At 51.3% G+C, this 12315-nt stretch overlaps 1 protein-coding gene across 3 annotated transcripts; it reads right to left on the reverse strand.

The window, feature by feature from the left end:
• Positions 1 to 654: 654 nt before the first annotated feature.
• On the reverse strand, positions 655 to 12285 carry FOXL1 (forkhead box L1). Of its 3 annotated transcripts, none has more exons than XM_023536664.1 (2): positions 11619 to 12285; positions 655 to 5686 (listed from the first exon to the last, which is right to left on the reverse strand). In XM_023536664.1, exon 2 carries the CDS (start codon positions 3630 to 3632, stop codon positions 2595 to 2597), a length of 1038 nt encoding a protein of 345 aa, XP_023392432.1. In that variant the 5' UTR covers positions 3633 to 5686; positions 11619 to 12285; the 3' UTR covers positions 655 to 2594. The 3 variants fall into 3 exon arrangements, with proteins under 3 accessions (XP_023392432.1, XP_023392431.1, XP_023392430.1); XM_023536663.1 differs by having other exon boundaries at positions 655 to 6802; XM_023536662.1 differs by having other exon boundaries at positions 5875 to 12285.
• Positions 12286 to 12315: the final 30 nt, after the last annotated feature.

Consider the following 12315-nt stretch of genomic DNA (forward strand, 5'->3'; position numbering starts at 1 on the left):
ATGATCCCTAATTTGGAACCATGATTAAATCTGGAACATTAAAAAGGCTATTTGGATTGCTAAGACCCAAAGCTCCTCTTTCTCTTCAGTAGGAAGAAATATACATAAAATTGTATAGAACACATAGAAAATGGCCCACATAGAAAATTTCTCTTGGTTTTCCTAAACCAGATGAATGTGTGAATGAATTTGGATATAATTGTATCTGTTAGAATTTCTCTTTATGTATGGATAAACCCTCTTACAAAGTAGATACACACTTCTACCTTTTTTCTGTGACAAAAAAATAATGTTTATATTATACCTGTAACTGTAAAATACCATCCCTTTAAAATGGCAGTATTTGATTTTTGGCTTCTCCAGAAAATAGCCATCATAAATTAACAAAATATACAAGATATCAAATCAAACACACACACACACACACACACACACACACACACACACACACACACAGGAAAAATTCAAAATGTACCCTATACAGCAGAATTTTTATCTTACTTTTTCACATTCAGGCAGTATCCACTGGTCCTGGGCTTTTCTGCTCCAGCTCCTAGAGCCCCCTCGAGATGCTGATTGTGTCCCAAATATAATCCTAGTCTCCTCTTATTACACTGTTTGTTTATTCCCCCCAGTAATCCACTGAACCAGTCATTGAGAGATTAATGAAAAAACAACTTTATTCACAGACACTGAGACTTTGAGATAACAAAATAGCCAATGACAACCCTTCCACCACGTTTTAAGTTAATCAGAGTGAGCCTAGATCTCAGCAATGGGATGTCATCAAAGTTCTTAAAGTCAAGGGCACTCTGCAGCTCACTGAAGTGTTCCCACCAGCCTGATAGAAAGCTGTCAAGGAAACATTTATGAGTCAGTAGCACATGGCTTTCAGGATGAATTCTCAGAAAGTCAACTCTGTGCCTAGTAATTATTATTATGCTTGTCCTAAATGTCCTTTCCAACATATTAACCAATCGTCTCTCTCATTGTAAAGTTTGTGTTCATTTTTATATAAATCCTAGAAACTATTTAAAAAGTTATTTTGAAGACCTATCTCAGCCCACCTCCACGAACTCATGACTTATTGTGCTTTTCCCGCATCAGATAAAATTAACTCGGCGGTTCAGGAAATCAAGTTCCAGAACCCTTAAGACAACCCCAAGAGGTTAGATGCATTTCCCAAAAGTTCCAAGATGAACAGGATTGTGAAAATCTCAATTTTCTTAACCAGATCTTTGTTGCAGACCCCTGCCATGTGGCCCACCCCTCCCACCAGACTTCTGGTCACCTCCATAGGGGGCTTATTTACCTGCAGGCTCTGGGTCTGCTTGGTAGGGGCTGGAATGAGGAGGGGGTTCTGGGTTGCAGACTAGGATGCAGTCACCAGAGAATGTCTGAAAGAATCCTCCCACCATGCCTCATATGCTTGGGGGTGCAGAGAGCTGCCTCCAGTAGATACCAGCAGATTCCCTTACTCTTCCCAGCACCAACCCATCTCTCCCTGTATCTTCTCTTCATGTGTTTGTTTCCTCCGACATCTTTTGATGAATAGTAGTCCTTCATTACACAATTCTGGAAAATGGAGCAACAATCAACTCTAGATCTCGAAAACAAACATGGAAATCGAAAATCCTGTGTTGTCTGAGACATCGCCCCTCCCCTTCACACACCTCCGGCCTCCCCTGAAATCTTTGATCCCTTAAAAACAAAAGCAAAAAGATAAGATGACTGCTATCGTTGGTAACATGCATTGGAGAACATATGTATCGACTAATGAGCTAGAATAATGTAACACGATGCTATATTACATAGAGTGCACGTTCTTAACAGAAGTTGTTAATATAAACGTTTTCACAGGGCAATTTTTATAGTAAAAAGAGTCAAGTATTTAGTGAAAGAAGAGAGCATGTTCCTTTTACTGTCTAGAAAGGAAAAAAAGAGAAAATTTTTCTATTTAAAATAAAAGTGTAGTTTCTCATCTTTCACCTGGACATCGGTCATAAATCCTCACCAGGCCCTAGATCTGCCAAAGAACCTGAAAAACGGGTCATCCGCCAGGGTGGGAGTGGAGGGGGGGAGGGGCACATCTCGACTGTGAACACCCATCACTCAGATGGGTCAAAGCCAAGGCCTGAGTCACAGCGACAATCCAGCCGGCAAAGGTCAGATGGTGGCTTTCAGATTGAAACAACCACAATGTGTCTGTCCTGCTCTTGGGTTGTCTGGGCCCTCGGGTGCCCCAAACACACAGGACCTGTAGTGGGTGGCTGTAGATCCCGCCATTAGATTGACCTAAGGTCAAGGAATTCCCCTGCTCCCACAGTAAGAGGTCTGAGATGCTGAAGTCCCAGCTGGGCAGAGTCTTTTCAACCCCAAGCCGCTCCTGGTTCTGGGGAGATCCCCTTGGAGGAGGCAGGTGAGCTTGCCCACCTGCGCGCAGAAGTTGGAAACATTTCCCAGGATCCACACCTCAGCCGAGGAAAAGATCATTCTTTGAAAAGTGACTCCTACCACCAGCGGTGGGAGCCGTGGCGGCTCACGAGAGAGAAGCTCTGACCAGGGCGAGGGAAAGAACAGCGCCGCTGTTCGCTTTACTGGAAGTGAAGCACAGTGTCAGGGAGCTGCAGAGGGAAGTAGGAAAGGAAAGGGATTCCGAGCTGGTAAAAGCCGCCCTGGACGTGTGGGTCGAGCATCAGAGAAGCGTTGAACGGGGGACGGAGGCTAGTGGAGGTGGCCAGAAGCGAGGTACCCAGACAGCCGCCAGGCCCCTGCTTGGCGCCTCTCAGGAGCTCAGCCCCTTCAGCCGGCTTATGGACCTGTCGTCCCGCCAGGATACTGTCTATGCTGAAGCTCTTGGACTTGCCGGAGCCCTTCGGAGAGCTGCGAGAGACAGGGCGTAAAGGGGACCCCGGACCATCCACCGTGCGCGCTGGCTGGCCCACGACCACCGCCGCTGCGCCCTGGACGGCGTCCCCCGCAGCCTCCTCTGGGGACGCCGGCTCCGGCCAGAGGCAGGGTGCCGGCGTAGAAGAGCCTTCCGGGAGGGGCCACGGGTGTGCCGGCGCTCCCTCGCGGCTGGGGGTCGCGGGGCCCGGAGGCCCTCCCCCGCTCCCCGCCTGGGGCTGCGCTTCTGCGCCGCGCTGGTGCGTCTCGGCACGGGCCCGCTTGGCCTCCGAGGCCCCGGGGCCGGGCTTGGGCTTCCTTTTCCGGCGCCGGTAGTTGCCATTCTCGAACATATCCAGGCAGCGAGGGTCCAGCGTCCAGTAGCTGCCTTTGCCCGGCCTCCCTTTCTCGCGCGGCACCTTGACGAAGCAGTCGTTGAGGGAGAGGTTGTGCCGGATGCTGTTCTGCCAGCCCTGCCGATTGTCGTGGTAGAAGGGGAAGCGGTCCATTATGAACTGGTAGATGCCGTTGAGCGTGACCCTCTGCTCGGGCGCGTCCTGGATTGCCATGGCTATGAGCGCAATGTAGCTGTAGGGCGGCTTCTGAGGGGGCTCCGCCCGGCCCGAGGCAGCAAGAGCGGCTGCGGGGGCGAAGGCCAGAGGCAGCCCGGGTCTCTCGGGGCCGTACAGATAGAGCATGGGCGAGGCAGCCAGGGCAGGCAGCTGGGAACCAAAGAGGTGGCTCATGGCGAGTGGGAGCCGGCGCTGCGCTCCCTGCGACGCAGGCGACCGGGAGGCTTAGGGTCTGCGCCCTGCGCCGCAAGGGCCCTCCTGGGGAGCCGGCCGTAAGTCTGCCTCCCACTCTGCCGCTCTCCCCGGCCGCTCCGCGCTCTGTCCCTTCTTCATGGCTTTAAAAATGTTAAATAATTGTTGTAAGTTTGCTATTATATGTTGACTTAGCGCTGGAAAATAAATTGTCTATGATAAACAGTCGTTGTGTTCTCAGCCCACCCACATTAATTAAAATTTCATTGCTGAAAAACTCCAAGCTTTTCCCTCCACGTGTCTTTTTGATACCAGCCAATCGGTTTCGGGGCTATTCCTTCATTTGTTTATAGAATTAGTCTGTTGATAAGTCCGCCCACCCAAGTTGAATCAAGCTGTGTTTATTTGGAAAAATTTCCGGGCACCCAATATATAAACGCACTGATCTGATGTTTGAAATATCACGTCCACCCCTTGACGCTGTAAGCACACACAGTCAGCGAGGCAGGATGTGGACCTCGGTGGCTGGGAGCGGGGTCTGCCGGGCCAGGAAGGAGAGGTGGAGATGGTGGGGGGCAGGGAACAGGGATGAGTTTTACCGCTGGCTTGAGGGAGCCCCGAAATACCAGGGCCTCCCACGAAAAGGTTTCTTCTCCCAGGCTTAATAGGAGATGTAGAGATGGCACCGTCTCGCAAAATGCCTTCTGAAGTCTTTGAAAGCTTTACATTTGTTGGGGGGAGAGGCGAGCTCTAACTAAGAGGTTTGGGAGTCTGTTGAGAAAAGGATGCAGTCCTTGGAAAGATTCGGACACGCCCCGAAGGAGTCAGAGCGGGGCCCTAGCATCCCAAAGGCAGCAAGCTCGGACCTCCAGGGCTCCCTGGGGACACCGGGAAAAGGACTCCAGGAGCCCAACCTTTCCTGAAGCCAACCCATCAGGCGCAGGGGAGCTGGAGAGGGCATGGGTTACCTGGTCCACAGCTCAGTTCAGGAAAGTTTCAAAACGAACCCGATTGGAAAGTTCATGGGGGGAGAAACTAAAGTCTTTCTGATGGGGCTGAGGTTCCAAGCAAGACACGCCATAAAAGGGGAATTTGGCAGCTGGCGCGGGAGAGCTGGTATTTGTGAATGCGGGTCTCTTGCTTTATATTCTGCGCTTTCCTGTTTATAACAAGGAGGGGGGTTATAACAACTTTACAAGTGCACACAGCTGGCTCGTGATTACATTAAGCATTTGGAAAGCCTGCTTGCTCTCCGACGACCCACCCACTCACCCTGGGGTGCAAGTACCCCCCCATCTTATTTTACATTTAGCCACGTCAGGGTTTGAATCAAAAACCCTGGATGATGCCTATTCAGAAGGAGGTGTCTCTGCTCTCACTCCACTGCATTGCGGGGGGAGGGGACATGTAGCGTGACCAGTTCCTGTTTACGATCTCTGCTGAATATTTTTTAAAAGAAAAAAAAAAAAAAAAGCACTCCGGATAACTGAATTAGCTTTCATTGAGTAAATCGGTCGCGATGCCAAAGAGAAGGAGTGGTGGGGAGGCAGGTGGGTGTAGAAATGGCCCAAGCCTGGTTCCCAGCGGGAATGGGAAGAGAAGCACTAAGCGTGCATTGGGGTGGGGTGGGGGTGGGGCTGCCGCTGCTGCTGTCGCAGAGAGGCGACAACTGCTGCAGATCGGTTTAGAGGGCTCAGGAGAATCTCACTCCAAAATGGAGTCCAGAAAGTAACTCCTGTGTTTGGGGGTTTCGGATAGCCCACTGCGGAGCGAATACATTTGAAATACCGAAAAAGACGTGGCAAGCAGGGTCGGAAAACCAGTTTGGGTGCAGGCGCAGCTTGAGGCAGCAGCGCCAGGCTAGGCCCTGGGACACCTTCAGGCCTCCGTCCAGGGCGCTGCACTTCTAACTTAGGCCAACTGTTCAGCCCAGCCTTCCTGGGCCTAGGTCTGGAGGATGGCCTTCTTGCCCGGAGACGGGCGGGATGCTGTCCTCTCTCTGGATCTCTGGCTCTCACCAGAGCACCCCTTTCAACCTTGGAGTTAGAAAAGAGCCTTAATGCCTGCGCATTTGCAACCCGCGGGCCTCACAGCTCCCGAAATCCCCCAACTTCTCCAGACCAACGCGCCCCAGCAAGCTCAAGTTTGTATACAGCTGGGTCTCCGGCCTCAGCGCCTGCTCTAACAGACCCAGAGCAAGAGAGAAACGGGTGTCACTATGCACCTCCTCCCATTTCTGCACCCGGGGCCCTTCCTGGTGCTTCGCGGCACCCGGAGTCCAGCGCGCACATCCCTGCCTCTTCCCGAAGGGCACACCCGCCGCGACGCTTCTTCTAAACTCTAAAGGCAAATCCGGGCTTGGATTCATACAGTAATAACCACCACCCAATTTGGGCATGGGCCGGACTCGGGCGGAGACACGCGCGGCTAGTGGGCGGGCACTGATAGTAAACGGGGTGGGGGGTAGGGGTTAAGAAAAAAGAAAACCCAAGTTCTAGTCGCGGTCTGGAGAGGCGCATCCAGCCCCGCGCATTTGCAGAAGTTTGCAACGTCTCCCAGGGGTTCCAGTTGTAAAGCTCCGGCCCGGCACTCCAACCCGCTCCCTCGCGGGGATGGAGCCTAGGCTCCCAGGTGAAGAGTTTTGAAACTTGAGCCTAGGAGGAGCTGCGATAGGAAGGATCGCGCCGGGGCTTATTTCCGGGGATCGCATGGCACAAGACCCTAGCGTCCCAGAGCCAATGCGCCCTCGTGCGGAAGCTCTGCCGGGTGAGGACCGAGCGGAGGTCCGGGGGCGGGGGTAAAGGGTGGCCGCCGAGTCCGGGAGACAGCCGTGGGTGTCCCAGAGAGCCAGATAGAGATTGAAAGTTCCCTGAAGGTTCATAAGTCTTCAGATCCCAGAAAAGCGCATTCATCTCTGAAGTCAGTGCGGGCTCTTCTACCAGCCAGCAGGAAAGCCCTGAGATGGCCGGATGCTGCGGGAAGGACCTCGGAGCTTCCAACCCTGGGGCCCCAGCGGAAATCGGGTTCAGCGTGAGATGAGGGCAGACGGTACCATTACCAGCCCCAACCTTTCGGGAGTAAGCCTTTTCCTTGGGCACGCTGGGCGGAGGCCAGGCACCAGCCAGAACCAAAGAGGCCTCTGAAAAAAGAGGCTGAAGGGGAGAGATGAGCTTTAATCACTGCCTGCTCGCCAACAGGAGCATCTACCCTTCTTTGCTCTGCTAGTAAATAAAAGAAGCACAGTTAATGATGATGTGGGTCATCTCTCCAAATATATACTTTCCTTAATAAGTGTGAAAACAGTTAACGATAATCCTACCATATATGCAATATGTTTGAGAAGAATGAGGGCAAAAATAAGCAGGACTTAGCCAGGTCACCTCACTGACATCCTAAAAAACATTGGAGAAGTTGATGATAATAAGGATACTATTAATAAGTAAAATGTACTAGAGGCTACTATGTGCTGGCACTGTTCTAAGTGTTTTCCTTGTGTCAGGTCATTCCATCCTCATAACAACCCTAAGAAACAGAAATCTTTATCGTTCCCATTCTGTAGACTGGGAAACTGAGGCCAGGAAGTTACCTCATCTCGGGTCCCCCACTGGGAAGTGTTATAACACCATAAAAACAATCACATTATAATAGCTGCTATATGCGGCCTCTAAGGGCCGTGTGGAAGTTCTCTTGAGGGCCCTCACAAAATCTATGAAAGAGGGGGGACTTGCCCATTTTACAGATAGTGAAACTGAGGCAGGGCACAGAACACCCTAAGACATCGGAGGCAGTAAATAGCAGAAATGTGAGCAGAACGCACACAATTTCCTCCAAAGGTGGGTTCTCTGAGATCTGACAACCTCAGGTGTTACAGAGACTCAACGAGATGTGCCTGGAGTGAGTAAAGGGAATGGGGCCCTCTAGAGAGGAGAGGTATGGGGCACCCCCCCCCCACAAGCTAGGAGAGTTGAGGCATGATAAGTAGGAAACCCAGAGTCCTCACTTACCTCCTACCAAAACCCAGAAGATGTTCTCCTCCCCTCCTTTCCTCTCCTACTTCGAAAGGATGAAAAGGGGGTAGAGCAGGGTCTTCTACGGCTTCTCTGCCGTGGGGGTGGATGGGAACCTTTGGCCATTCGCCTCATGCTGAATGAAGCCCGGAAAGCAGGGCAGGAGTTTCCTAATTACTGATTTCTTTAGAGCTCACCTTGTTCCTAGAAGTGATTTAAAGGGTCTAAACAGGGGAAGGTAGGGCATGTGCACTGTTCTGCCCAAGCAGTTTAGCCTGATATAAGCAGTTGAGTTCCAGGATTCCTTTCTCTTCTGTCATCCAGGTAAACCCTACCAACTAACAGGGAGTCCTTACTATGGAGTCAGCGAGTCCAACATGTGTTGGACTCATTTATCTTAACAATGGCCTTATTGGATGATCCTGTTGTTTTTCAGTTGAGAAATGAGCCCAGAGAGCTTGAGGTAGCTTGCCCAAGGTCACACAAACCCTCGGCTGGCTTGTGCAGAGGGCCTGAGCTGGTGAATGTGGATTCAGCTGAGAGGGAAAGGCTCCATTGGGGAGCCCGCCTGCAAAAATAACAGAGAGGCAGAGAGAGCCCAGAGGGGCTGCTGGGAAAGGGAAGGCCCAGAGCCAAGGGCCATTGAGCCAGGGGTCAGAGGGCACTCTCTGGCCTCTATGACCTTCCAGCCTGGGTGGGCATAGACTGAGCACAAAGCTGTACCCCAGGCTGAGGAGGCGAGGGATGCCTTCCCAATGCTCCCCAACTCTAGTCACTTAAAGGGACCTTCGATGCCAGCAAGCTCGTCGATCTGTCAACCCACCCTCTTTCCTCCACGTCAGCTTTTCACACCCTCACAGCCCCAGGATAAAATCTCCACAAGCCTGACACTGGAAAAAAGCATAGCACCAGAAAGACACGTTCAAGAATCAAACTGTACACAAACTACGTCTCTCTGCCTTGGCTGCACAGCAGGCATGTCGCAAAAGTGAGAGAAAGGCTTACACAAGTCCAGGCGGTGGCGTCCTCCCAGGCACAGTGGCCGTCCCTGGCTGCGGCAGCCCAGTCTTCCAAGCTCCATAAAACATTCCACCCCTTCCTCACATGCCATGTCAAAAAGCAAACATTTCAAACACCTTGGTGAGCTGAGGCCACGCATGAAAGAGGCAGGCGGGGAATGCTTCTCAAAGTTTGGGAAAACATTTAAAGTATGTGATGCCAGAAGGCAGTCACTGGTGGCTCAGACCTAATGTGCCCTGTTCACCTGGAGTCCAGCTCCCCAGCCATCCCTGGCCTGGCTGCCCCCAAAGCAAAAACCCTCAGATCTCTACTTGTCCACTTCCACCACACAGTCAGGAGTGTATGGTCCAGGGATGACATGGGCAAACATTCCACGAGGTGCCAGGCACAGCCTCCAAGACCTAAGCACAGTCTACAAGAAACTTGGTTCTACACATTAATCAAGGATGTCTTTTCTTGGTGTTACTCTCTCTACCCACCTCAGGTTTATGGTTATCAATAAATTCCCATCAGGCCAACCTTGCCCAACACCCCGTCTAGTTTTGGGGTTTAGGGAGGAGTGAGGAGCAAGGAGGCAGGAGCTCAGCCACCAGGGCTCTTTGTTGTTTTATTTTTGTGTTTTTTTGTTTGTTTGTTTTCAGTTTTCATTTTTTAAGGGGGACCTGGGAACTATGCTCTCTGTGCTTTGAGTACGGCTCACAAGCCTCTCCCAGGCCCAGAGGTAACCCCCAGGCAGTCTCGGGGTAGAGGAGAGGATATGGACCCCCAAAGATTTATGAGCCATGTGCTGAAGTTCCCAGGACCCTGTGTTTTCTTCCCTCCAATGTGGGATCTTCATTTCTTGCCAGCAGGGAGGGGGAACGGGGATAACTGGGGGACCATGGCAGGAGCCCCAACTATGTTGGGAGGGAAAGTGCTGGGCTGTCCCCAAAGGCCTTACACTCACCTGGTCATGTTAAAGATGAGAAGACCCGGGGAAGAAGGGGAGTGGTTTGTTTACACTGCAAGATGTGGTCTTCTAACTCCTAGCCCAGTGTTCCAGCAATTCAAGGATACAAGTCACCACTGATTATTGGTGTTTATGGGGACAGGCCACTTGAACCAGTGCAGGGAGGACCAGCTAGCCATAGAACCAAATCCAGCCTTGGGACAGAGGCTGGGGCTGGGTCACACACCAGCAGTCCCTTCTCCTTGAAAGCAGCGAGGTTGAGGCATCTCTCCGAGTCTTACGAGTCTTACGAGAAGCGGAGGCTACTCCAGCTGCCACCTCTCTGGGGCTGGGAATCTTGGGATGTTCAGAAGCCACGGGTCTCTTGAAGCAGACTGTCTCTGTCAAAACTGGACGCTATTTAGAGACACCGTCTACCCAGCTAAGGCCAGTCTGAGATGCAGCAGGATTTTAAACTTGAGGGAAATGGTTTCTGACTTGGTATTAGGGTTGCTTCCATGTTATTTGCAATATCTTTGAGACCTGCTGAGCTGCATCTTATCGGGCCAGGAAGGAACATGGTTATCAGACATGGCTTCATGCAAACTGCGTTCCCGTGGACCGCAGAGCTGCCCCGGCCAGGAGGCCAAGTAGCCTGCAACGAGCTTTTGGGCCCTTCCATCACTGACCTCCTTTCCCCTTTTCCTGAAAGGCCCTGGACCTTCCAAGGACGGAGTGGCTGAAGGAAGGGGCAGTGAGTGAATCTGAGCTAAGCACGTAGTCTTTGCGCCCAGGTAGCAGACACACAGCACAAAGATGCTCAGGGTGGCCACAAAGACAAGCAAAGCAGCCCAGACGGTGCCCGGACTCCATGGCTGCCCAAGGTGTTGCACTGAGGGATCTTCCCACTCAGTGGGGAGCAACAGATGCCCTGAGGCCACCCCCAAGGCCTGAGGTCTGCATCGGGGCTGTGAAGGCCAGACTGAGCCAGCTCTGAGCTCACGCCCAGCACATGGTCAACCTTCTGGCACTGACCATCAGGGCCTCAGACTACAGAAGTCTAGGGGATCTGGGGGGGTGACCCAACACATCCTGGCCTGACATACCCCTCCACTCTGCCTACTGGATAAAGCCCCCAAACACAATTTCCCCCAAGTTGCCCACATTCCCAAAGGAATAGAAGGGCCCCTCGCCATGACTGCCACCAGATAGGGGGAAACTTCTCGAGCTACCCACTCCAGTGAGTGGCCCACACACAGTGGGGACTTTAAGAAGCCTTCCCAAAGGTAGAAGATCCAGGGCAGATGGTTTCAGAGGCAGCGTGGGGTCTCTCAGCCCCACTCCACCCCATTTCTCTCCCTTTATTCTCAATGTGTCTCTCAGACCTGGTCTGAGTTCCAAATCTTAAGATGAGGACAAGCTTTCAGGGAGGACTCTTTGAAATATCTAAAGTAGGAGAAGCCAGCTAAAATACTCTCCTATCCTCCTGCGGCAAACAGCATGAAGAGAACGGGAGCAAAATGAAACCAGAGTGCCAGAGCTGGGCAAGGAGCCGGGCAAGGAGCCGGGCAAGGAGCCGGGCAAGGAGCTGGGCTGCCTCTTTATGCAGCTCAGAAAGGGGGTCTCGGTCTCTCGCTCCTTCTCTCTCTCACTCCCTCTCCCTCTTCTCCCCTCTCTCTCTCCCTCTCTCTGTAGCTGGCTGGTCCAGATCACTCAACCAAAACACTGTGGCCTGGGGGCCTGCTGAAAGTCCAGCACCAAGCACCAGGGCTCCCCGTTCCTGCGCATTATGAAAAGGAATAAAATGCAGCCTTTAAGTTTTAACCACATGCCACCTCTGGGGCTACAGACTGAAAGAATCTGTGTCACTCGTATGCGGAAAATTATTATACCCCCAATTCTATCTCAGCGTAACGGAAAGAAAATGCCATGTTTAAAATAACAACACAACACCCAGGTTACATTGAACGCCACTGGATTAAGGAAAATCACCTTTTGGAAAATCATCCTCACCTGAAATATTACGTTCACAAGGAGCTTGGCCCTTGGCAAGGTACAGCTCACCTGCTGGGATGGGAAACATTCCCAATTTGTAGCTCTGGCCCCAAAATTCACACGCAGAGACCAGCAGGGGAGTTGTGGGTTTCAGCCAGTGAAATAGATAACAAAGCCATTTTCCCTTGGCCACCTCTCACGGAGGCTGAATTGCTATTAAAAATAAAAAAAAAATGAGCTATCAAAATTGAAAAGAAAAATAATCTCATTATTTGAAGTCTCTAAAAGGTTGATGAATTTAGAACTCTAAAAGCACTGGAAATTATTTTTGAAGGGCTATGAGGCTCTACAATTTTTCACTGCAATAGAGTAAAGATTTAGAAATCAATTCGAGAAGTAAAGAGGTCTGAAATCTGCCCCTGATATGGCCACCGCGGGGATGGTCATAAAACACTACAGACTCAGTCTCCTTTGGAACTTCACTGGCCCAGTTCAAATTCTTCTCTGAAAAACCATTAAACTGGGTAAGGAAGTCCGCATTTTAGGAAATTCAGGGAAAGCAGGACTCCCCCTGGTTTGTAGTTAGCTAATGGAAAATGTTTTTCCTTCTCTCCTAAATTGGGGATGGCTGGATATGCAAATGGAATGGCACTGTTTGTTTTGACAATTGGCATATTTTTCTGCATTTAGCAAAATGAAATACAGCAAATGACAT

Source organism: Pteropus vampyrus, unplaced genomic scaffold, assembly GCF_000151845.1.
Source record: "Pteropus vampyrus isolate Shadow unplaced genomic scaffold, Pvam_2.0 Scaffold166, whole genome shotgun sequence".
In the NCBI taxonomy this organism is placed as follows: Eukaryota; Metazoa; Chordata; class Mammalia; order Chiroptera; family Pteropodidae; genus Pteropus; species Pteropus vampyrus.